The 25,445-nt window shown below is 46.5% G+C and overlaps 1 protein-coding gene across 3 annotated transcripts in view; it reads left to right on the top strand.

The window, feature by feature from the left end:
* The window catches only part of SCAF11 (SR-related CTD associated factor 11), a 329,496-nt gene that overhangs the window by 103,215 nt on the left and 200,836 nt on the right, over positions 1 to 25,445 (top strand). For all 3 annotated transcript variants that reach the window (XM_063927353.1, XM_063927352.1, XM_063927354.1), the window contains one exon: positions 20,553 to 20,630. In XM_063927353.1, the coding sequence (XP_063783423.1) occupies positions 20,553 to 20,630 (78 nt within the window). The remainder of the gene's footprint in view (positions 1 to 20,552; positions 20,631 to 25,445) is intronic.

Genomic DNA, 25,445 nt, shown 5'->3' with positions numbered 1-25,445 from the left:
ACACTCATTTTATATTTAGACCGTTATGCTGTATGTGTACCAATTATCACCTCAACTGGAAGCTTAACGCAGGATCCATAACAGGTGTGTTAATTTCACCTTATAAAGAGGTTACCTTGGAGCAGGGAGAGTACTGCCTATCGAGAAAGTCACAGGAAGTGACGAAATGCATCTAGGTATCCCTGTTATAGCTGGAGAACTGAGGATCTTATTATAAACCGCTGTCCACTGCAGATTCACCGGTGACTGCTCCTGCATCGAGCTGCTTACAGCCGTAAGCAATTGCCGCCTCTTTCTGGGTAGCGATCAGCCGGAGTACCTACACGGCTACCGCATCCACAGCTGCAATGGTTTCTACCATCTCCCAATTTGCTGTGATCAGCCGGAGTCAGCCGCTGCAATCTTTTGATTACCGCTACCTACAGCTGCATTCACCCGAGGACGCTCGGGTTCAATCTTCTCTTACCTACAAATGGGTCCCGGACAGCAGGGATAGTGAGTAGCGGCCCCCAGCAGCGGTCTTCTATATACATACACGGCTGTAAATATTTAAAGACTACCTGGGAAATTATATTCAAAGTTATATGGTTGCACTTATACAATTATAACCTTCACAGCAGCTCGTATGGACCATAGCGCTTAAATTGCTCTGAAAATTATCAGTAAAATATTTCTATTTCTCCAGCTATCTATTCGGACTGTGTTCTAATGAAAGGAAAAATAGATACATGCACAGTTTGATCTGTAACATATGTAACGTATTCAGTCACTATATTTCTTATTTGTTACTTTCTCTATTGCTACATGTGCCTATAATGGTTTTTTTCATTTGCTAGTAATGAGTGTTTTTAAATGTTTTAGTATGCGTGAAATAAATATGTACTAATTGGAACCACCGGCGTTATTGAATATTTATTATTGGCTCTCTAGCGCGGCCCTTTCGAATTGTTTTAGTCTGTCCTATAATTGAGACCTGTGCAGATAGGTCTCTGGGGCCCGTCGCAATTGAACCAATTTTTTTGATTAATTGTATATTTATTTAATCCACATATTTTTCTGTCCCATCTGCGCTATCAGGTGTTTTTATTGTCATAAGGGTCTTTGCCTTCGATACTTCCTCCCAGGATGCCTCCTTTGGACGCCTGGTTCTTGTGCCCGCTACAGTGCGTCCCCTCCCATGAGGAACTGCTTTAGGACATCTCCGATGTTAAGAACTTACCTTTGTTAAATCTTTCTGCGAGGTACACTGGGATCCACCGGGCGCCCACCTTGACTCACTTAGCTTCTTTGGGTTTGTATGGCATTAGCCGCTGATACCTTCTCCTGTCGTGAGAATGTGGTGAACGTGGCTACTAACGGTTGTCGTCTTTTACCGGCTACTGCATTGGACTGGTTAACAAAACTGAGCTACTGTGCACGGAGGCAGGGTTATAGAGGAGGCGGCGCTGTGCATCCTGGTAACAGTCAAAGCTTTAGCCTGTTATCCCTGTGGAACCCAGTGTACCTTGCAGAAAGAGATTTAACAATGGTAAGTTCTTACCATAAATCTCCTTTTATAATCCTGGAAAGTATTCTTGTTTAGCGAGAACACGGTCTCTAAATATTGAAAGTAGAAGCATTTAGGGGTATATATGCTAAAATGTGGGGGGAGAGATAAATTACCAAACTGAGCAGCCCCTAACTAATTTTTCAAGCACAGCCTATTACATGACAGGAGCTAATTGTATGGTACTTTATCTCTCTCCAAGGCTTAGAACATATACCCCTTAATTTGTTAAATTATTAGAGGAGCTTGAAAAGATTGGAGTGCACATTCCAAATAAAACAATACTCTCCAGCGCTGTGTAGATGCATGCAGTTAGCTAACTTTCCTTGTAGCATTGGAATAACTTTAACGTGTGCTTGTTAACACTTTTCAGTACGTTTACGGTCTAGCTCTGTATAACAATATAGTTATTGTATTTACCAACATATATTGTATTTTTTTTTTTATTGTACCTTGTTGGTACAATTTATTCATTATGTAAATGATTACCTTTTGGGATAATTTGCCTATTTCTCCGGCAGGGTCCACAGGTTATCCACAGGATAACAATGGGATATGATGAAGCAACAGCGGATTTGCACCAATCGGTCAAAGTTTTTCCTGCCTCCCAGCATGCAACGGGCCTGTCCATTTATCCCCGCCTCCTTGCTCATGCAAATCAGTTTTTTGTTTGGTGCGGCAGGAGCCGGACCTTGGTCAGAGGGCTACTGGTTTTTAGCAGCCCTAAGCTTTCTTATTTTATTTTTATAGTCTTACTATTTTTATGAGTGATCTTTCTAAACAGCGTCTTATACGTACATTAGAGTCGCCCCAACAACTCGTCACGACCCGTCAGAAAGGGTTACCCACGAGTACAGTGCTGTATCGGCGGGCATCTGTGTCGGATATACTAGCAGGTCTAGCAGACATTACCAGGCTGTGGCCGGAGCACGGGAAGAAGGTAAGGCATCTGTTCCGCTTAGAAGGGGAATACGGACACAGCCGCACTGTTTTGAGAGGAGACCACCAAACAATCGCTGACCCCGCTACCACCTCTGGTGCACCAGCGCTAGGCCTTAGGGATCAGAGGCTCCAGGAATAGTATGAGGCCGCGATTCCTAGGGTTGATGTCAGCAGTGAGGAGTCAGACGCTCTCCTGGTCGCCCCTCCCCCCTGATTCATGACCAGTTTCCTCCAAGTCTCCCGCCATGAAGTGTTTCCCGCTTTCGTCTCAGACGCTGTACACAAAGGGGACCCAGTCGCAGCATAGGCGGCTGTGTGAATGGTGCATCCGTGTTCATTGAGCGTCTGTGTTCACTATAGGTTCATGGAACGGCAGTGTACACTAGTAGCGTCTGGATCCACTCAGCGTTCGCTAACGTATTGATCCGTCCTAGAAGCGAGGTGAGTCTCCCTGTATCCCACTCTACTGAGTACAGGTTATACAGCACTAAGTCTCTATCTACCCTTTGAGTTTGAATAGTTAGATAAGTTCCTATTGCATATGAGTCTGTGTACATTTACGGTTTCTTTCGCATTGCGTCTGAATACGTTAGCTCTGTTTAAACATGATGCAGTAATATGTTTTCCTACATACGTAAAATGTAGGTGTAGTTGATGTGCTCGTATTGCTTATTATACTAATGTATAACGTGACTGACTGCTAGTGTGATTGCTGACTTTACTATATTTCTCATACGTCCTAGAGGATGCTGGGGTCCACTTCAGTAACATGGGGTATAGACTGTTCCGCAGGAGCCATGGGCACTTTAAGACTTTTCAAGGGTGTGAACTGGCTCCTCCCTCTATGCCCCTCCTCCAGACCCCAGTTTTAGAAATGTGCCCAGGAAGACTGGATGCACTCCAGAGGAGCTCTACTGAGTTTCTCTGAAAATACTTCTGTTAGGTTTTTTATTTTCAGGGAGAACTGCTGGCAACAGTCTCCCTGCTTCATGGGACTGAGGGGTCAGAAGTAGGTACCAACTTCCTAAAGAGTTTCATGGCAGTATGAAACCTATGGAAACTGGCATAAATAAGGGGCATAAGTTGCTGAGGCACAGTCCTACCCCCGCCAGTATAAAAAATTACCTCATAAAAGCCAAGGAGAAACACGCCATTGAAGAGTGGAGCTACCTCCTCAGTCAGCCAGCACACTGCTCAGCGCCATTTTCTCTCTCCTCAGGCTGCAGAGACCACGCTGGTCCTTCTCCACTACTGAACAAGTATCAGGGTGCAAAACAGGGGGGGGGGCACAGTGAATTTGGTGCCATATAATTGCGTGATTAGCATTATAAAAGCGCTGCATGTCAGTGGGCATTTTGTGTTCACAGACATTGTGTTACTGGCGCTGGGTTGTGAACTGGCAAATCCTATCTGTGTCCCTCTGACAGATTTTACTGTGGGTCTGTCCCCTATAAGTTTTGGAGTGTCTGTGGTGTGGTTGTGCACGTGTGTTACATGTCTGTGGCAGGGAATTCTACCTCTGTGGGAGACATGTTAGGGACACAGAGGTGTAATATGACACCAAGAGCCTGACTGGGTGAAAGGTTACATGATAGTGTGAATCACATCAGTAAGAGGTTGGACTGAATCTCACACAGAAAACTGAAAATAATCTGTTGAAGATGTGATTTTAATAGTTCTGCCTTTCATCCACAGGGACCCCTCTGGGTCACATACAAATTTGCACAAGTAGTACAAACTGATACCGACACGGACTCCTGTGTCGACACTGGTGATTCCAGGGGAATAGGTCCTAAGTTACCAAAAAAGCATTCAAAACATGTTTTAGCTATAATAGTGGTGTTAGTAGTTACGAGGCCCCCTCTTTTACCACAAGGAGAGGGTTTACTTTAGTAAAGAAGTATTGTAATTTTCCCTCCACCTCAGGAGTTGAACAGTCTCTTGGAGGGAGTCTGATTTAACCTGAAAAGAAATTTCAGATTCCCAAAAGGAATTCAGGCAGCTTATCTTTTTCCAAAAGGTGGTAGTCACCCCGCATTTTAGACAGGGCCCTGTCATAAAAGAGAAAAGGTGTTTCTCCTTGCGCCTGGAATGGCTTCACTTAAGGAGCCGACAGACCACAAGTGAGTGAGGTGATCTATTGATGTGGCCAATGGGACACTACTCAGGCCTACCTTTGTCTGTGCGTGGGTGAGTAGTGCTATTGAAAAGTGGTCAGAAAACTTGTCAATAGACATTGACACAATAGATGGAGACGAGATACTCCTAACGTTGGGTCATATCAAAGACGCTGCTGCGTACGTACTAGAAACCATGAAATATAATGGTCTCTTGGGATTAATAACCGCCACCATGGCATTATCTGCTCGGAGGGCGTTGTGGAATGCTGATGCAGATTCCCCAAAAAATATGGAGGCTCTCCCGTATAAGGGTGAGGCCTTGTTTAGTGATGGGCTGGATGCGTTAATCTCGGCGGCTACCGCAGGTACGTCGACATTCTTGCCTTATGCTCCTACACTGGCGAAAAAGACACATTACTCTCACATGCAGTCCTTTCGGCCCAACAAATACAAAAAGGCCAAAGGTTCCCCCTTTTTTTGCAGGTAGGGGAAAATTAAAGAAATCTGCAGTGTCTCCCGGATCGCAGGAGCAGAAGTCCACCACTGCTTCTGCTAAATCTGCAGCATTACGCTGGGGCTCCCTTGCGGGAGTCCGTTCAGGTGGGAGCACGTCTGAAACTTTTCAGTCAAATCTGGATTCAATCTGGCCTGGACCCATGGGTCTTACAAATAGTGTCCCATGGGTACAAACTAGGGTTTCAAGACGTCCCCCCATGCCGATTTTTTAATTCGACCTTGCCAGCTTCTCTTCCAGAAAGAGAGGCAGTAACAACGGCAATTCAAAAATTGTCAGGATCAGGTACCCTTGTCACAGCAAGGAGAAGGTTTTTATTCAAGCCTCTTCGTAGTTCCGAAGCAGGACGGCTCGGTCAGACCGATTTTAAACCTGAAAAGTCTAAATCTCTACCTGAAAAGGTTTAAGTTCAAGATGGAATCCCTGAGGGTAGTGATTTCCAGTCTGGAGGAGGGGGACTTCATGGTGTCAGTAGACATAAAGGATGCTTAGTTGCATGTTCCCATTTATCCTCCTCACCAAGCTTATCTGAGATTCGCAGTACATGATTGCCATTACCAGTTCCAGACGTTGCCGTTTGGACTCTCCACGGCACCGAGGGTATTCACCAAGGTGATGGAGGAGATGATGGTCCTTCTTTGTCAAAAAGGAGTCCATATAATTCCTTATCTGGACGATCTCCTGATAAAAGCGAGATCCAGGGAACAGTTGGTGCAGAACATCGCACTCTCCGTCAATACTCCAACAACACGGTTGGATCATGAATTTTCCAAAGTCGCAGTTGGAACCGACGACAACATTGTCCTTTTTAGGGATGATTCTGGACACAGAAGTACGGAGAGTATTTCTTCCAGTGGAAACGGCTCTGGAAATCCAGAAAATGGGCAAACAAATATTGAAACCAACAAGCGTGTCGATCCATCAATGCATTCGTTTGTTGGGGAAAATGGTAGCGGCCTACGAGGCCATACAGTTTGGCCGATTTCATGCCAGAGTAATCCAGAGGGACCTCTTAGACAAGTGGTCCGGATCCCACCTACACATGCACCGGAAAATAATCCTGTCACCCAAAGCCAGGATTTCGCTCCTGTGGTGGCTACACAGTTCTCACCTATTAGAGGGACGCAGGTTTGGGATTCATGACTGGGTCCTAATAACCACGGATGCAAGTCTCCGAGGCTGAGAAGCTGTCACACAGGGGGAAAGCTTCCAAGGAAAATGGTCAAGTCAGGAAGCCTGCCTTCACATAAACGTTCTGGAATTGAGAGCCATTTACAACAGCCTTCTACAAGCGGTACATCTTCAAGATCATCCCGTGCAGATCCAGTCGGACAATGTAACAGCAGTCGCGTACATAAACAGGCAAGTCGGAACGAAAAGCAGAGCGGAAATGGCAGAGGTGACAAGAATACTCCTCCGGGCAGAAAGACATATAAGAGCTCTGTCGGCAATTTTCATTCCGGGAGTGGACAACTGGGAAGCAGACTTCTTCCGCAGACACGATCTCCATCCAGGAGAGTGGGTCCTCCACCAAGAAGACTTCGCAGAGGTGACAGGTCTTTGGGGAGTTCCTCAAGTAGACATGATAGCATCTCGTCTAAACAAGAAGCTTCAGAGATATTGTTCCAGGTCGAGAGACCCTCAAGCAATAGCAGTGGATGCACTGGTGACCCAGTGGGTGTTTCGGTCAGTATATGTTTTCCCTCCACTTCCACCGATTCCAAAAGTTCTCAAAATAATAATAAGAACAAGAGTTCGAGCAATCTTCATTGCCCCAGACTGGCCAAGGAGGGCTTGGTATCCAGATCTTCAGGAGTTGCTCATAGAAGATCCTCGTCCTCTTCCTCCTCGAGAGGACCTACTACAGCAGGGGCCGTGTGTGTATCAAAATTTACCGCGGCTACGTTTGACGGCATGGCTGTTGAGCGTCTGATCCTACCCTGAAAGGGTATTCCCAAGGAAGTCATCCCCACTCTTATTCAGGCCAGGAAAGGAGTAACGTCTAAACATTCCACCGTATTTGGAGAAAATGTGTCTTGGTGTGAAGCCAAGATGACTCCTACGGAAGAGTTTGAGTTGGGACGTTTTTCTCCATTTTCTGCAGGCTGGTGTGGATGCGGCCTTAGATTGGGGTCAATCAAGGTCCAGATTTCGGCCTTATCAGTTTTCTTTCAAAAACATTTGGCCTCCTTTCCAGAAGTTCAGACGTTCGTGAAAGGGGTTCTGCACATCCAGCCTCCATTTGTGCCTCCAGTGGCACCATGGGACCTTAATGTGGTGTTGCAGTTCCTTCAATCAGATTGATTTGAACCTCTGCAGGAGATACAATTGAAAGTTCTCACTTGGAAAGTGGTAATGCTTTTGGCCTTGGCATCCGCAAGGCGGGTGTCTGAGCTGGGGGCCTTGTCTCACATGAGCCCTTACCTGATCTACCATGAAGACAGGGCAGGGTTAAGAACTCGTCAACAATTTCTTCCAAAGGTGGTTTCGTCCTTCCACATAAACCAACCTATTGTGGTGCCAGTAGCTACTGACACTTTCACTGAGTCACAGTCTCTAGATGTGGTTAGAGCTTTGAAGATTTATGTCGCAAGAACAGCTCGGTTACGGAAAACAGAGGCTCTGTTTGTCCTGTATGCTCCCAGCAAGATTGGGTGTCCTGCTTCTAAGCAGACTATTGCGCGCTGGATCAGAGGGACAATTTAGCACGCTCATTCTACGGCATGCTTGCCGGTACCGTAGTCTGTGAAGACCCATTCTGCTAGGAAAGTGGGCTCATCCTGGGCGGCTGCCCGGGGCGTCTCGGCTTTACAACTATGCCGAGCAGCTACATGGTCAGGGTCAAACACATTTGCTAACTTTTATACGTTTGACACTGGCCGATGAGGTCTTCAAAGTTGGTCAATCGGTGCTGCAGGGTCATCTGCACTCTCCCGCCTGTACTGGAGCTTTGGTATAACCCCATGGTACTGAAGTGGACCCCAGCATCCTCTAGGACGTATGAGAAAATAGGATTTTAATACCTACCGATAAATCCTTTTTCTTCTAGTCCGTAGAGGATGCTGGGCACCTGACCGAGGGCGTACTTACCTGCAGTTTGTTCTTTATAGTTACACAAGTTGTGTTTCATTTGTTTTCAGCATGTTGCTATAAATGGTTCATGCCTGTTGGGGTGTGTTTTGTTGAATGCCATGTTGTGCGGCATGGTTGAGGTGTGAGCTGGTATGAATCTCACCATTAGTATAAAAGTAAATCCTTTCCTCAAAATGTCCGTCTCCCTGGGCACAGTTCCTATAACTGGGGTCTGGAGGAGGGGAACAGAGGGAGGAGCCAGTTCACACCCTTGAATAGTCTTAAAGTGCCCATGGCTCCTGCGGAACAGTCTATACCCCATGGTACTGAAGTGGACCCCAGCATCCTCTACGGACTAGGAGAAAAGTATTTACCGGTAGGTATTAAAATCCTATTTCTCTGACGTCCTAGTGGATGCTGGGAACTCCGTAAGGACCATGGGGAATAGCGGCTCCAGACTGGGCACAAAAAGTACAAGCTTTAGACTAGCTGGTGTGCACTGGCTCCTCCCCCTATGACCCTCCTCCAAGCCTCAGTTAGATTTTTGTGCCCGAACGAGAAGGGTGCAAGCTAGGTGGCTCTCCTGAGCTGCTTAGAAGTAAAAGTTTAAATAGGTTTTTTATTTTCAGTGAGTCCTGCTGGCAACAGGCTCACTGCATCGTGGGACTAAGGGGAGAAGAAGCGAACTCACCTGACTGCAGAGTGGATTGGGCTTCTTGGCTACTGGACATTAGCTCCAGAGGGACGATCACAGGTTCAGCCTGGATGGGTCCCGGAGCCGCGCCGCCGGCCCCCTTACAGAGCCAGAAGAGCGAAGAGGTCCGGAGAAAGCGGCGGCAGAAGACGTTCCTGTCTTCAAATAAGGTAGCGCACAGCACTGCAGCTGTGCGCCATTGCTCTCAGCACACTTCACACTCCGGTCACTGAGGGTGCAGGGCGCTGGGGGGGAGTGCCCTGAGGCGCAATAAAAACGATATAAAAACCTTATATGGCTAAAAAAAATGCATCACATATAGCTCCTGGGCTATGTGGATGCATTTATCCCCTGCCAGTTTCCTGAAAAAAGCGGGAGAAAAGGCCGACGTGAAGGGGGCGGAGCCTTTCTCCTCAGCACACAAGCGCCATTTTCTTTCACAGCTCCGCTGGAAGGACGGCTCCCTGACTCTCCCCTGCAGTCCTGCACTACAGAAACAGGGTAAAACAGAGAGGGGGGCACGATTGGCAGCTAATATATAAATACAGCAGCTATAACAGGGAGTAACACTTATATAAGGTTATCCCTGTATATATATAGTGCTCTGGTGTGTGCTGGCAAACTCTCCCTCTGTCTCCCCAAAGGGCTAGTGGGGTCCTGTCCTCTATCAGAGCATTCCCTGTGTGTGTGCTGGGTGTCGGTACGATTGTGTCGACATGTATGAGGAGGAAAATGATGTGGAAGCAGAGCAATTGCCTGTGTTAGTGATGTCACCCCTTAGGGAGTCGACACCTGACTGGATGGTAGTAATTAAAGAATTACGTGACAATGTCAGCACTTTGCAAAAAACTGTTGACGACATGAGACAGCCGACAAATCAATTAGTGCCTGTTCAGGCGTCTCAGACACCGTCAGGGGCGCTAAAACGCCCGTTACCTCAGATGGTCGACACAGACCCTGACACGGATACTGAATCCAGTGTCGACGGTGACGAGACAAACGTAATGTCCAGTAGGGCCACACGTTACATGATCACGGCAATGAAGGAGGCATTGAACATTTCTGACACTACAAGTACCACAAAAAAGGGTATTATGTGGGGTGTGAAAAAACTACCAGTGGTTTTTCCTGAGTCAGATGAATTAAATGAGGTGTGTGATAAAGCGTGGGTTTCCCCCGATAAAAAACTGCTGATTTCTAATAAATTATTGGCACTATACCCTTTCCCGCCAGAGGTTAGGGCACGTTGGGAAACACCCCCTAGGGTAGATAAGGCGCTCACACGCTTATCAAAACAAGTGGCGTTACCGTCTCCTGATACGGCCGCTCTCAAGGAACCAGCTGATAGAAGGCTGGAAAATATCTTAAAAGGTATATACACACATACCGGTGTTATTCTGCGACCAGCGATCGCCTCAGCCTGGATGTGCAGCGCTGGAGTGGCTTGGTCGGATTCCCTGACTGAAAATATTGATACCCTGGATAGGGACAGTATATTATTAACTATAGAGCATTTAAAGGATGCATTACTATATATGCGAGATGCACAGAGGGATATTTGCACCCTGGCATCTAGAGTAAGTGCGATGTCCATTTCTGCCAGAAGAACGTTATGGACGCGACAGTGGTCAGGTGATGCGGATTCCAAACGACATATGGAAGTATTGCCGTATAAAGGGGAGGAGTTATTTGGGGTCGGTCTATCGGACCTGGTGGCCACAGCAACGGCTGGAAAATCCACCTTTTTACCCCAGGTCACCTCTCAGCAGAAAAAGACACCGTCTTTTCAAACCCAGTCCTTTCGTCCCTATAAGGGCAAGAGGGAAAAAGGCCGCTCGTTCCTGCCCCGGGGCAGAGGAAGGGGAAAAAGACTGCACCATGCAGCCTCTTCCCAGGAGCAGAAGCCCTCCCCCGCTTCTGCCAAGTCCTCAGCATGACGCTGGGGCTCTGCAAGCAGACTCGGGCACGGTGGGGGGCCGTCTCAAGAATTTCAGCGCGCAGTGGGCTCACTCGCAAGTGGACCCCTGGATCCTGCAGGTAGTATCACAGGGGTACAAATTGGAATTCGAGACGTCTCCCCCTCGCCGGTTCCTGAAGTCTGCTCTACCAACGTCTCCCTCCGACAGGGAGGCAGTATTGGAAGCTATTCACAAGCTGTATTCCCAGCAGGTGATAATCAAGGTACCCCTCCTACAACAGGGAAAGGGGTATTATTCCACGCTGTTTGTGGTACCGAAGCCGGACGGCTCGGTGAGACCAATTTTAAATCTAAAATCTTTGAACACTTACATAAAAAGGTTCAAATTCAAGATGGAGTCACTCAGAGCAGTGATAGCGAACCTGGAAGAAGGGGACTATATGGTATCTCTAGACATCAAGGATGCTTATCTCCATGTCCCAATCTACCCTTCTCACCAAGGGTACCTCAGGTTTGTGATACAAAACTGTCATTATCAGTTTCAGACGCTGCCGTTTGGATTGTCCACGGCACCACGGGTCTTTACCAAGGTAATGGCCGAAATGATGATTCTTCTTCGAAGAAAAGGCGTATTAATTATCCCTTACTTGGACGATCTCCTGATAAGGGCAAGGTCCAGGGAACAGTTAGAGGTCGGAGTAGCACTATCTCAGGTAGTGCTACGTCAGCACGGGTGGATTCTAAATATCCCAAAATCACAGCTGATTCCAACAACACGTCTACTGTTCCTAGGGATGATTCTGGACACAGTCCAGAAAAAGGTGTTTCTCCCGGAGGAGAAGGCCAGGGAGTTATCCGAGCTAGTCAGGAACCTCCTAAAACCAGGACAAGTGTCAGTGCATCAGTGCACGAGAGTCCTGGGAAAAATGGTGGCTTCTTACGAAACGATTCCATTCGGAAGATTCCATGCAAGAACTTTTCAGTGGGATCTACTGGACAAATGGTCCGGATCACATCTTCAGATGCATCAGCGGATAACCCTATCTCCAAGGACAAGGGTATCTCTCCTGTGGTTGTTACAGAAGGCTCATCTTCTAGAGGGCCGCAGATTCGGCATTCAGGATTGGATGCTGGTAACCACGGATGCCAGCCTGAGAGGCTGGGGAGCAGTCACACAGGGAAGAAATTTCAAGGGCTTGTGGTCAAGCATGGAAACGTCTCTTCACATAAATATCCTAGAGCTTAGGGCCATTTACAATGCCCTAAGTCAAGCAAGGCCTCTGCTTCAGGATCAACCGGTATTGATCCAGTCGGACAACATCACGGCTGTCGCCCACGTAAACAGACAGGGCGGCACAAGAAGCAGGAGGGCAATGGCAGAAGCTGCAAGGATTCTCCGCTGGGCGGAAAATCATGTGATAGCACTGTCAGCAGTGTTCATTCCGGGAGTGGACAACTGGGAAGCAGACTTCCTCAGCAGACACGACCTCCACCCGGGGGAGTGGGGACTTCATCCAGAAGTCTTCCAAGTGATTGTAAACCGTTGGGAAAAACCAAAGGTGGACATGATGGCGTCCCGTCTCAACAAGAAACTGGACAGATATTGCGCCAGGTCAAGGGACCCTCAGGCAATAGCGGTGGACGCTCTGGTAACTCCGTGGGTGTTCCAGTCGGTATATGTGTTCCCTCCTCTTCCTCTCATACCAAAAGTACTGAGAATCATAAGAAGGAGAGGAGTAAGAACGATACTCGTGGCTCCGGATTGGCCAAGAAGAACTTGGTACCCGGAGCTGCAAGAGATGCTCACGGAGGACCCGTGGCCTCTACCTCTAAGGAAGGACCTGCTCCAGCAGGGACCTTGTCTGTTCCAAGACTTACCGCGGCTGCGTTTGACGGCATGGCGGTTGAACGCCGGATCCTGAAGGAAAAAGGCATTCCAGATGAAGTCATCCCTACCCTGATCAAGGCCAGGAAGGATGTAACTGCAAAACATTATCATCGCATTTGGCGAAAATATGTTGCGTGGTGTGAGGCCAAGAAGGCCCCTACGGAGGAATTTCAACTGGGTCGTTTCCTACATTTCCTGCAAGCAGGATTGTCTATGGGCCTAAAATTAGGATCCATTAAGGTTCAAATTTCGGCCCTGTCGATCTTCTTCCAAAAATAACTGGCTTCAGTGCCTGAAGTTCAGACGTTTGTCAAAGGGGTACTGCATATACAGCCTCCTTTTGTGCCTCCAGTGGCACCTTGGGATCTCAATGTAGTTTTAGGGTTCCTAAAATCACATTGGTTTGAACCACTTGCCACAGTGGAAAAGCAAACAAACAGAATGAAAGTGTCCCGTGCGCAAAAAGCCGCTAGTATTGTATTAAAACTCCTGTGAGGTTTCCTCCAACCCCTCACCAAAAGTGCACAAATTTACAAAGAAAATGGAGAATAACACTTAACCAGCGCTGCTGTTTGGAGATTCAGGGTCTGACGTATTTCTTATCTATTCGTCCTCACAATGAATCATGTGGAGGAAAAAGATGTATATAGCATAACACCCTTTTTATTTTTACAACAATGAAACAGATAAAAACAATCCTAGTGAATAGCACAAATCCTGGAGTGTCAACAGGTGCAGTGGGTAATTACCAGATGTTCCAGAACTGCGATTAAACAGTTCTAAGTAGGCATAGAGATCACACTGTGGGGATTCCGGACTTCCCCCAGTGTTCGGTCAAATGCTGTAGGAACCGTGTCTCCACTCCACTGCAAACACCGTCGTCACCTTCCCTGGATTTCACCAACGCGTTTCCACCCCGGGCTGGGGTCTTTTTCAAGGTGCAGATAGTGCGATATCACTCTCCTTCTGGCTCTCAATATTTAACTAAACCTATGACCAATCATTGTCCAGCAGGTCCAGCTGGACCCTATACATTAATCAACTAAAGTTCCATGGTCCTCTGCTGGACCTTAACGTCATTTCCCCGTTGTCCTGGTAACCCGTTTCCTCGTATGTCCCCTGCGTCTAATCGCGTCCTTGTAGTCATGGAAACCCGCGCTTCCGGTCCGGAAGCACGTCTTCTAGCGGTATGCGTCATCCCGTTTCCTCGTAAGTCTCCTACGTCCAGCCGCGTCCTTGTAGTTATGGAAACCCGCGCTTCCGGTCTGGAAGAACGTCTTATAGCGGTATACGTCATCCCGCTGTAAAGCGGCGTCCCTGTTACCATAGTAATGTAAATCTGTTCCTTTCTATATCGGACGTGACTCCACCTATGAAATTGGGATATCTTTTAACAAAGTATGCAATCAAATTGTATATTAAGATGGTACAAAATTCATCTGATCCTCTATGCTAAAACTACCCATATAAACACATAAATATAAATACATGAGGTAACAACTCCTGTATATTTAAGTCACTCATATAAAACATATAAATATAAATGCCCAAGAAATTTAAAAGGAAATATAGGGCTAAAACACAGATTATAAAAACTCAGATTATAAAAACTCAGATTATAAAAACCATTTCACCTCAAACTCCTGGTTGAGCCCCCCTGGTTGCAACGTGCCTAAATCAAAAATGGCCTTCATTTCTGCCTTGGCCAACTGGGACGCAATATCTTTTCGCCTCCAGTTCCCTTTAACATGTTTTAGACCACAAAATTGTTTTATTCCAGAAATATTACTCTGATGCTGTACTCTGAAATGTTCAGATAAAGAATGGGTCGTGAGTCCATTCCTAATGTTTCTCAAATGCTCACTGACACGGACTTTAAGGGGTCTTGAGGTCCTGCCAATGTACCATAGACCACATCTACACTCGATGGCATAAACAACATTAGAAGTATTGCAAGTTACGAAATCGTCTATTTTACATTCATGTTCATTAATGCATACTTCTGTCGTTTTGTTTGTTTGTTTCTTGGGCATTTATATTTATATGTTTTATATGAGTGACTTAAATATACAGGAGTTGTTACCTCATGTATTTATATTTATGTGTTTATATGGGTGGTTTTAGCATAGAGGATCAGATGAATTTTGTACCATCTTAATATACAATTTGATTGCATACTTTGTTAAAAGATATCCCAATTTCATAGGTGGAGTCACGTCCGATATAGAAAGGAACAGATTTACATTACTATGGTAACAGGGACGCCGCTTTACAGCGGGATGACGTATACCGCTATAAGACGTTCTTCCAGACCGGAAGCGCGGGTTTCCATAACTACAAGGACGCGGCTGGACGTAGGAGACTTACGAGGAAACGGGATGACGCATACCGCTAGAAGACGTGCTTCCGCACCGGAAGCGCGGGTTTCCATGACTACAAGGACGCGATTAGACGCAGGGGACACACGAGGAAACGGGTTACCAGGACAACGGGGAAATGACGTTAAGGTCCAGCAGAGGACCATGGAACTTTAGTTGATTAATGTATAGGGTCCAGCTGGACCTGCTGGACAATGATTGGTCATAGGTTTAGTTAAATATTGAGAGCCAGAAGGAGAGTGATATTGCACTATCTGCACCTTGAAAAAGACCCCAGCCCGGGGTGGAAACGCGTTGGTGAAATCCAGGGAGGTGACGACGGTGTTTGCAGTGGAGTGGAGACACGGTTCCTACAGCATTTGACCGAACACTGGGGGAAGTCCGGAATCCCCACAGTGTGATCTCTATGCCTACTTAGAACTGTTTAATCGCAGTTCTGGAACATCTGGTAATTACCCACTGCACCTGTTGACACTCCAGGATTTGTGCTATTCACTAGGATTGTTTTTATCTGTTTCATTGTTGTAAAAATAAAAAGGGTGTTATGCTATATACATCTTTTTCCTCCACATGATTCATTGTGAGGACGAATGGATAAGAAATACGTCAGACCCTGAATCTCCAAACAGCAGCGCTGGTTAAGTGTTATTCTCCATTTTCTTTGTACACTTGCCACAGTGGATTTGAAATATCTCACATGGAAAGTGGTAATGCTGTTGGCCCTGGCTTCAGCCAGGCGCGTATCAGAATTGGCGGCTTTATCCTATAAAAGCCCTTACCTGATATTTCATTCGGATAGGGCGGAATTGAGGACTCGTCCTCAATTTCTCCCTAAGGTGGTTTCAGCGTTTCACATGAATCAACCTATTGTGGTACCTGTGGCTACTAGGGACTTGGAGGACTCCAAGTTGCTGGACGTAGTCAGGGCCCTGAAAATATATGTTTCCAGGACGGCTGGAGTCAGAAAATCTGACTCGCTGTTTATACTGTATGCACCCAACAAGCTGGGTGCTCCTGCTTCTAAGCAGACGATTGCTCGTTGGATTTGTAGTACAATTCAACTTGCACATTCTGTGGCAGGCCTGCCACAGCCAAAATCTGTAAAAGCCCATTCCACAAGGAAGGTGGGCTCATCCTGGGCGGCTGCCCGAGGGGTCTCGGCTTTACAACTTTGCCGAGCAGCTACTTGGTCAGGGGCAAACACGTTTGCTAAATTCTACAAATTTGATACCCTGGCTGAGGAGGACCTGGAGTTCTCTCATTCGGTGCTGCAGAGTCATCCGCACTCTCCCGCCCGTTTGGGAGCTTTGGTATAATCTCCATGGTCCTTACAGAGTTCCCAGCATCCACTAGGACGTCAGAGAAAATAAGAATTTACTTACCGATAATTCTATTTCTCTTAGTCCGTAGTGGATGCTGGGCGCCCATCCCAAGTGCGGATTGTCTGCAATACTTGTATATAGTTATTGTTACAAACAAATCGGGTTGTTTATTGTTGGAAGCCATCTTTTCAGAGGCTCCTACGGTTATCATACTGTTAACTGGGTTCAGATCACGAGTTGTACGATGTGATTGGTGTGGCTGGTATGAGTCTTACCCGGGATTCAAGATCCTTCCTTATTATGTACGCTCGTCCGGGCACAGTATCTTAACTGAGGCTTGGAGGAGGGTCATAGGGGGAGGAGCCAGTGCACACCAGCTAGTCTAAAGCTTTTACTTTTTGTGCCCAGTCTGGAGCCGCTATTCCCCATGGTCCTTACGGAGTTCCCAGCATCCACTACGGACTATGAGAAATAGAATTATCGGTAAGTAAATTCTTATTTTTCTGTCAGTTTGTTTATTCCAACCTCAATGTTGGTGCATGGGTAGGGTCGGATTGTATTTCACTTTAAGAAATTTAAAGGGATTACAGCAGGCCTGGCCAACCTGTGGCTCTCCAGATGTTGTGAAACTACACATCCCAGCATGCCCTGCCACAGTTTTAGCATTCCGTAATAGCAAAACTGTGGCAAAGCATGATGGAACTTGTAGTTTTACAACAGCTGGAGAGCCACAGGTTGGCCAGGCCTGGATTACAGTCACAAATTGTGTAGTACACTGTGGAAGTGTTGATTATTTATCATGTCAAAGAGCGGCAAAGGTGAGGAATATACACTCACAGCAACACCAACACTCATATCATGTTTGTCTTACAAAGCTGTGTTATCTCAGGGTCTGATTCAGGATGGTTTGTGTGCAAATTGTTTTAGCTTTCACCAGGGGTTATTGAAAAATACAAGGCAGGTACACGTGCAGATGGATCCACCTTGGGCTATGTTTGCACAGACTTTATCCAGTATAGCTGAACGGATAATTCCTCCAACTCCGGTGCCAGAGATAAGTTACACTATTAACCCTCACATGCAGCTCACCAGCTATGGTGTATCAACTTCCAGCAGCAGCTTCTCAAAAGAAACAAGCTGATAAGCCGTGGTAAGTAAATCTTCACCCTCACAGGCTACACATGATTCAGATGAGGATTCATCGGAAGATGAAAGCTCAATTAAATTCTACTTCGGCATACGAAGAGGAGGAGGAAGGTCTCAGCTCAGTGGATATAGCGGAGTTAATTAAAGCCATTCTATCCTTGGAGTCAGCAGAGCCTGTGTTTAAAACCAAGGCACCTGTGTTTAAACGTCCCAAAACAGTTAAAACTGAGTTTCCAGGGTCAAATTAGCTGACGGAAATTATGTGGAATTCCTATTATCCTCTTCCAGCTGAGGATTGTTTAAAAAGGGAGGTGGCTCCTAAAGTAGATACGCATGTAATTCGATTAGTGCAAAAATCTTCATTAACGTTGCCTTATACATCATTAAATGTCACGGATAGGAGAGTGGATGGTTTTCTAAAAAAAAACATTTTTTCCCTGTCTGGGGCAGTCATAAGGCCAACCATGGCTTCAGCTTGGATGGCAAAGGCAGTGGCTGCCTGGGGTGATGCATTGGAGGGAGATTTTTCTATAGGTTCTAGAGAACAAAAATCCCATATAGCTCTTATAAAACAGGCTGCATTAGCAGCATTAGATATGGGTACTAGTGCTTCCAGGGCATCGGCTTCAACAATAGCTGCTCGCAGAGCAGTTTGGCTACGTACGTGGAAAGCTGATTCAGAATCTAAGAAGGTTTTGGAATCTCTGCCCTTTTCTTGAGATATTCTTTTTGGTAAAGAATTGACAGATATTCTGGAGTCAGAAGCAGACTCCAAGAAGGTCAAGTTTCTTTCTACATACAATTTCAAACCTAAAGTTCCGGCTTTTCGTCCCTTTCGTTCTCAAGGAAAAGCTAAAGGAAAACATGATGGCAAGCAGCCCCAATACAACAAGTCTGGTAAGACTAAAAAGCATTGGGCTACCAGAGGACCGATTGGGAAAACCGATGATAAGCCATTAACCTGATGGTGCGGACCCCAGGGTGAGGGGCTGACTTCTTCAGTTTGCACAGATTTGGCAGCAGTCTACAACAGATGCCTGGGTGCAGGAAGCGGTATCTCTAGGTCATGCTTTTGCCTTCAAGAAGCACCCTACTCGCTTTTTTTTTTTTTTGCACCAGCCCGTCTCGGGTAGAGACGAAGGCCAGGGCTTTATTAGAAGCAGTCAAGTAATTGCTTCAGTCAGGAGTAGTCATTCCAGTTCCTCCTGCACAATGAGGACATGGTTTTTATTCCAACCTGTTTTTTGTTCAGAAGCCAAATGGTCATTTCGGTCCATTCTCAATCTCAAAGTACTGATCAAATACATTTGGGTACCTCGGTTTCACATGGAGATGTTACGTTCCATCATTTTGGCCATAGAGCCAGGGGATTATATGGTATCCCTGGCGTACCAGGATGCTTACCTACATGTTACTATAGCACTGTCCCATCAGTGCTATCTCCGGTTCACTATCCTCCAACAGCATTTTCAGTTCCAGGCCCTACCTTTTGGATTAGCCACAGCTCCCAGAGTATTTACCAAGATTATGATGGTAATGTCAGTTTATCTCCGCCAGCAGGGAATAAGAATATTTCCATACCTCGACGATCTTTTAACCCTGGCACAAACGCAGGAATTGCTCAATTGTCATCTGCGACAGACGTGTCTGCTGGTTACCTGACCGTGTTGTAAAGAAGAAGCCAATGCCGGGCTGTCCTCGCCTCGAGTGTCACTGTAGTGCGCTTAGACTGAATGGATCAGTCAAATTGAAGCTTTCCGCATCGACCGCTGCCGCCTGGTTCAGTGTGTTGGGCTGTCGCTCCACGGAGCGGTCTGAGTATAGGACGGAGTGAGGGGATCTAATGTACTGCAAAGGTGAAATGGGAGGAGTGCTAACGCGTTTCGTCACGTTCGCGTGATACCTAGTGTAAATTAGCTCCTCCCTATTACCAGAACCAATGGGATCCTTACAGCCATTTTTCCCTGTTTGTCTAATAGTCCAGCTAAACACTCTGGCAGTGAGACACTGGAGTTGTGGGGATTGGGGTTTGTGAGGAAGGTTATTTGTTATTTGAAAACTACAGTCATAAATATCTCCTCTTCTGATTGGTCCTCTTGTTCCCATCTGCTCTCTGCAGGCATGTTGACAGTGGTCAACGAGAATGTTTTAGTGTGTAAATGAAAAACAAAAAAGTTATGCTTGTGCTGTAGTTACCTGGTACAAGTGGAGTCTCCCTTCCGAAATGATCTGAAATTGAGTTCCTGTTTAGACACCTTTGCTTTCTAATGGTTCATTGTACACAAACTTTGTTTCATGCACAAAATGATTACAAATACTGTTTAAAATTACCTTCAGACAATTTGTAAGGTGTATATGAAACATAAAAGCATATTGTGTGTAGACTTGGGTGCCTTCCCCAAGAAATCTCATTATGGTATGCAAATACTCCAAAATATAGAATTATCCAAAACACTTTTATCCCCAAGCATTCAGAATATGGGAGACTCGACCTGTAAAATCAAAAGTAGGCCTAGTTTTGTGTGAAGAAAGATTTATATATTTCTGTGCTTAAACTGGTAGCACATGGCTAGTGGAAACTGTATGTAATATCCAATTGGGGTATTGAAAGCCATATATGTATTGTGTAGTTTAGTCTTCATGTACTAAATACTTGCACATCTCTGTAGTAAAATCTGGCATATTTTTCCAGAGTGCCCTAAAGTTTACAGTTACGGCTTTCAGCTGCATGTCTTGCAACATCTTCCTTTTTGGTGGTGGGTACTACCACCACCATTTGCCGATGGTATTCAAGTTGTCCATTTTATAAATAGATGTGTTTAACCGTCAAATTGTCACAAATAGTTTTCGCTCAAGTGAATTAACTAATTGCTTTTTATTACCAGTGTATCTTGGCAATTAATTGTATTTTTTACTGCAGTTACCCTAATTTAATGTTTTAAAGGAGGAGTGTTTACAAAAAATATGCAAAGTACTTTTCTGATTAATTGATAGGTTTATTCTGTTTTTCAGACATCTAATTCTTGTCCCGTTGACCGCAAACCATTTCAAGCTGTGTATAAAATAGACAACATTGGAGGATGCACAAAGGTAGGTTTTGTTTCCTAGTGTGTAAGCAAAATAGAAAATATTTTTAGTACCAGTTATTTATATAGCGCGCACATATTCCGCAGCACTTTACAGAGAAAATACCGTATTTTTCGGACCATAAGACGCACCTGACCATAAGACGCACCTAGTTTTTAGAGTAGGAAAACTGGAAAAAAAATATTCTGAACCATTTCTGCTTTTATCATCCTTGCGCTGCCTCCCTAGTTTTCACCAACCTCTAAGATATTTCTGTGTGATTTCTCAGACTCCTACAAGGATTCTGTACAGTGCAGCCTTCTGTCAGAGCCAGCATACACACACACACACACACACACACACACACACACACACACACACACACACACACACTGACCGTACCAGTGGTTCCCCGCGTCCAGGCTCTCAGCTAACGCTGCCCGAGGTGCACTCCTGAGGTGGGGGAGAGTGGGGGAGTCACATGATGCCGGCTCTGCTGCTGAGATGGGCTCTGAGATGCGGGCGCTCTGCTGATGACGGTGCAGCAGCATCCAAGACCCGCCGCTACCCGCCGGCGCTACCCGCAAACACGTCTTATTCGCTCCATTAGACGCACATACTTTTTCCCCCACATTTTTGGGGAGAAAAAGTGCGTCTTATGGTCCGAAAAATACGGTACATCAGTCCCTGTCCCAGTGGAGCTTAGTCTATTCCTTACCACACACGCGCACTAATTTCATGGCGGCCAATTTACCTGCCAGTATATTTTTGGATTTGAATATATGCAATGATCATGCATTGACCGAGTGTTCATTCAAATTACTGTTTCTATGTACTATGTCCAACCAGATACATTAGGGGATTTTTTTAATTATTTTTTTCTACCTACTAGATAAATTTCTTGCCTCCTATGTTTGCATGTTTGAGTGATTCTAATAAGAAATTCACACTTACATGTTGGATATATTAGATGTTCACATTTCTCAGACCATTTTGTCTAAAGTGAAGCTGGGTACACTATATGATGTGTGTACCCAGCGACATCGCGGGCTGGGGCAAGTATGCCCTTGCCGATGTTTGGAGCAACAGCGGTGGCGCATGGCCCTCGCTTGTGATGTCTTCCATCAGCCAACGGAGGATGTTACGGACTATGCATGGGAGCGCACATAGTCAGCAAGAGTGCATACACACTTGGCGATTGGAATGATGTGAAGTTCTGATCAGTTGGAGTCAGGCGCATTATTCACAATATCGTCTAGTGTGTACCAAGCTTTAATCTTGACCTTATCAGCTTAATTCCTCCTAGAGGATGCTGGGACTCCGTAAGAACCATGGGGAATAGACGGGCTCCGCAGGAGACATGGGCACTTTAAGAAAGACTTTAGACTCTGGGTGTGCACAGGCTCCTCCCTCTATGCCCCTCCTCCAGACCTCAGTTTTAGACTGTGCCCAGAGGAAGATGGGTGCACTGCAGGGAGCTCTCCTGAGATTCCTGCTAAGAAAGCATTTTGTTAGGTTTTTTTCTTATTTTCAGGGAGCTCTGCTGGCAACAGACTCCCTGCATCGAGGGACTGAGGAAAGAGGAGCAGACCTACTTAAATGATATGCTCTGCTTCTCTGCTACTGGACACCATTAGCTCCAGAGGGAGTGGAACACAGGTTCGTCCTGGGCGTTCATCCCAGAGCCGCGCTGCCGTTCTCCTCATAGAGCCGGAAGAAACGAAGAAAGAAGACTACTGAGGCGGCAGAAGCCCTCTGGTGCTTCACTGAGGTAATGCACAGCACTGCAGCTGTGCGTCATTGCTCCCATACACCTCACACACTCCGGTCACTGTAAGGGTGCAGGGGGGGCGCCCTGGGCAGCAATAGAATACCTCTCCTATGGCAAATGACTATATACATGTACAGGTGGGCACTGTACATGTATATAAAAGAGCCCCCGCCATATTTTATTAAGTTTGAGCGGCGCTGAGAGGAAGCTCCCCGGACTCTCCCCTGCTTGACACACGGTGAAAGAGGGTTTTAAAGTAGAGGGGGGGGGGGGCACATAATTGGCGATTATACATTACAGCAGCGCTACTGGGTGAACATTCTGTGTTTTTCTCCGGGGTCATATAGCGCTGGGGTGTGTGCTGACATACTCTCTCTCTGTCTCTCCAAAGGGCCTAATGGGGAACCTGTCTTCAGAGAAGTTTCCCTGTGTGTGTGGAGTGTGTCTGTACGCGTGTGTCGACATGTTTGACGATGAAGGCTCGCCTAAGGAGGAGGGGGAGTGCATGATTGTCAGGTCGTCGGCGGCAACGCTGACACCGGACTGGATGGATATGTGGAATGTCTTGAATGCTAATGTAAATTTATTGCATAAGAGATTATACAAGACTGAGGCTAGGGATCAGTCAGGTAGTCAGACCATGCCTGTCCCAGTGGCACCGGGACCTTCTGGGTCTCAGAAACGCCCATTATCCCAGATCACTGACACAGATACCGACACGGATTCAGATTCCAGTGTCGACTATGAGGATGCAAAATTACAGCCAAAAGTGGCTAAAGGTATTCGTTACATGATCATTGCTATTAAAGAGGTTTTGCATATTACTGAGGAACCCCCTGTCCCTGACACGAGGGTACACATGTATAAATAGAAAAAGCCTGAGATTACCTGTCCGTCCTCATTTGAGCTAAGCGAATTGTGCGAAAAGGCTTGGGAATCTCCAGACAGGAGACTACAAGTTCCCAAAAGGATTCTTATGGCATATCCCTTCCCACAAAAGGACAGGATACGATGGGAATCTTCGCCTAAAGTAGACAAGGCGTTGACACGCTTATCCAAGAAGGTGGCACTGCCTTCCCAGGATACTGCTACCCTCACTAATGACCCTAGAGCATATCAAGGATGCTGCGTTATATATGAGGGATGCTCAAAGAGACATTTGTTTACTAAGCTCCAGAATGAATGCTATGTCTATTTCTGCTAGGCGACTCTTGTGGACCCGACAGTGGACGGGGGATGCCGACTCAAAGCGGCATATGGAGTCGTTGCCTTACAAGGGGGAGGAGTTGTTTGGAGAAGGCCTCTCGGACCTTGTCTCTACTGCTACGGCTGGTAAATCGAATTTTTTACCTTATGTTCCCCCACAACATACTAAGAAGGCACCTCATTACCAAATGCAGTCCTTTCGTTCAAATAAAAGCAAAAAGGTACGGGGATCGTCCTTTCTTGCCAGAGGTAAAGGCAAGGGAAAAAAGCTGCACACAGCTAGTTCCCAGGAGCAGAAGTCCCCCCCTACGTCTGCAAAATCCACCGCATGACTCTGGGGCTTCCCTGGGGGGGTCAGATCAAGTGGGGGCACGTCTTCGATTTTTCAGCCACGTCTGGGTTCACTCACAGGTGGATCCATGGGCAATAGAGATTGTTTCTCAGGGATACAGGCTGGAATTCGAAGAGATGCCTCCTCGCCGGTTTTTCAAATCGGCTCTGCCAGCTTCTCCGTCAGAAAGGGAGTTAGTGTTAATTGCAATTCAAAAAGTGTACCTGCAACAGGTGATAGTCAAGGTTCCTCTTCTCCAGCAAGGAAAGGGGTATTACTCAACCCTGTTTGTGGTTCCGAAACCGGACGGTTCGGTCAGACCCATTTTGAATCTGAAATCCCTGAACCTGTACTTGAAAAAGTTCAAGTTCAAGATGGAATCGCTCAGAGCGGTCATCGCCAGCCTGGAGGGGGGGGGGGGGGGATTGGATGGTTTCCCTGGACATAAAGGATGCTTACCTTCATGTTCCGATTTTTCTTCCTCACCAGGCGTTCCTGAGATTTGCAGTACAGGACTGTCATTACCAATTTCAGACGTTGCCGTTTGGGCTTTCCACGGCCCCGAGAATTTTCACCAAGGTAATGGCGGAAATGATGGTGCTCCTGCGCAAGCAGAGTGTCACAATTATCCCATACTTGGACGATCTCCTCATGAAGGCGAGATCTCGAGAGAAGTTACTGGACAGCGTGTCACTGTCAGTGAGGACGTTGCAACAGCACGGCTGGATTCTCAATATTCCGAAGTCCCAGCTGGTTCCTACAATGCGTCTGACCTTTTTGGGCCTGATTCTGGACACAGAACAGAAAAAGGTTTTTCTTCCGATGGAAAAGGCTCAGGAGCTCATAGCTCTGGTCAGGAACCTATTAAATCCAAAAAAGGTTTCAGTGCTTCACTGCACCCGTGTCCTGGGGAAGATGGTGGCATCGTACAAGGCTATCCCCTTCGTCAGGTTCCATGCGAGTACTTTTCAATGGGACCTACTGGACAAATGGTCTGGGTCTCATTTACAAATGCATCAAAGGATCACCCTGCCTCCCAGAGCCAGGATATCTCTCCTGTGGTGGCTGCACAGTGCTCACCTCCTGGAAGGCCGCAGGTTCGGCATTCAGGACTGGATCCTGGTGACCACGGACGCGAGCCTCCGAGGTTGGGGAGCAGTCACACAGGGGAGAAATTTCCAAGGACTTTGGTCAAGTCAAGAGACTTGCCTTCACATCAACATCCTGGAACTAAGGGCCATATACAACGCCCTACGTAAAGCGGCGCTCTTACTTCGCAATCGACCAGTTCTGATCCAGTCAGACAACATCACCGCAGTAGCTCATGTAAACCGCCAAGGCGGCACAAGGAGCAGAGTGGCAATGGCGGAAGCCACCAGAATTCTTCGCTGGGCGGAGAATCATGTAAGCGCTCTGTCAGCAGTGTTCATTCCGGGAGTGGACAACTGGGAAGAAGACTTCCTCAGCAGACTCGATCTGCATTCGGAAGAGTGGGGACTTCATCAGGAAGTCTTCGCGCACATTGCGAGTC

This window comes from Pseudophryne corroboree, chromosome 6 (genome assembly GCF_028390025.1).
Source record: "Pseudophryne corroboree isolate aPseCor3 chromosome 6, aPseCor3.hap2, whole genome shotgun sequence".
In the NCBI taxonomy this organism is placed as follows: Eukaryota; Metazoa; Chordata; class Amphibia; order Anura; family Myobatrachidae; genus Pseudophryne; species Pseudophryne corroboree.
This window is presented reverse-complemented; position numbering and strand designations above follow the sequence as displayed.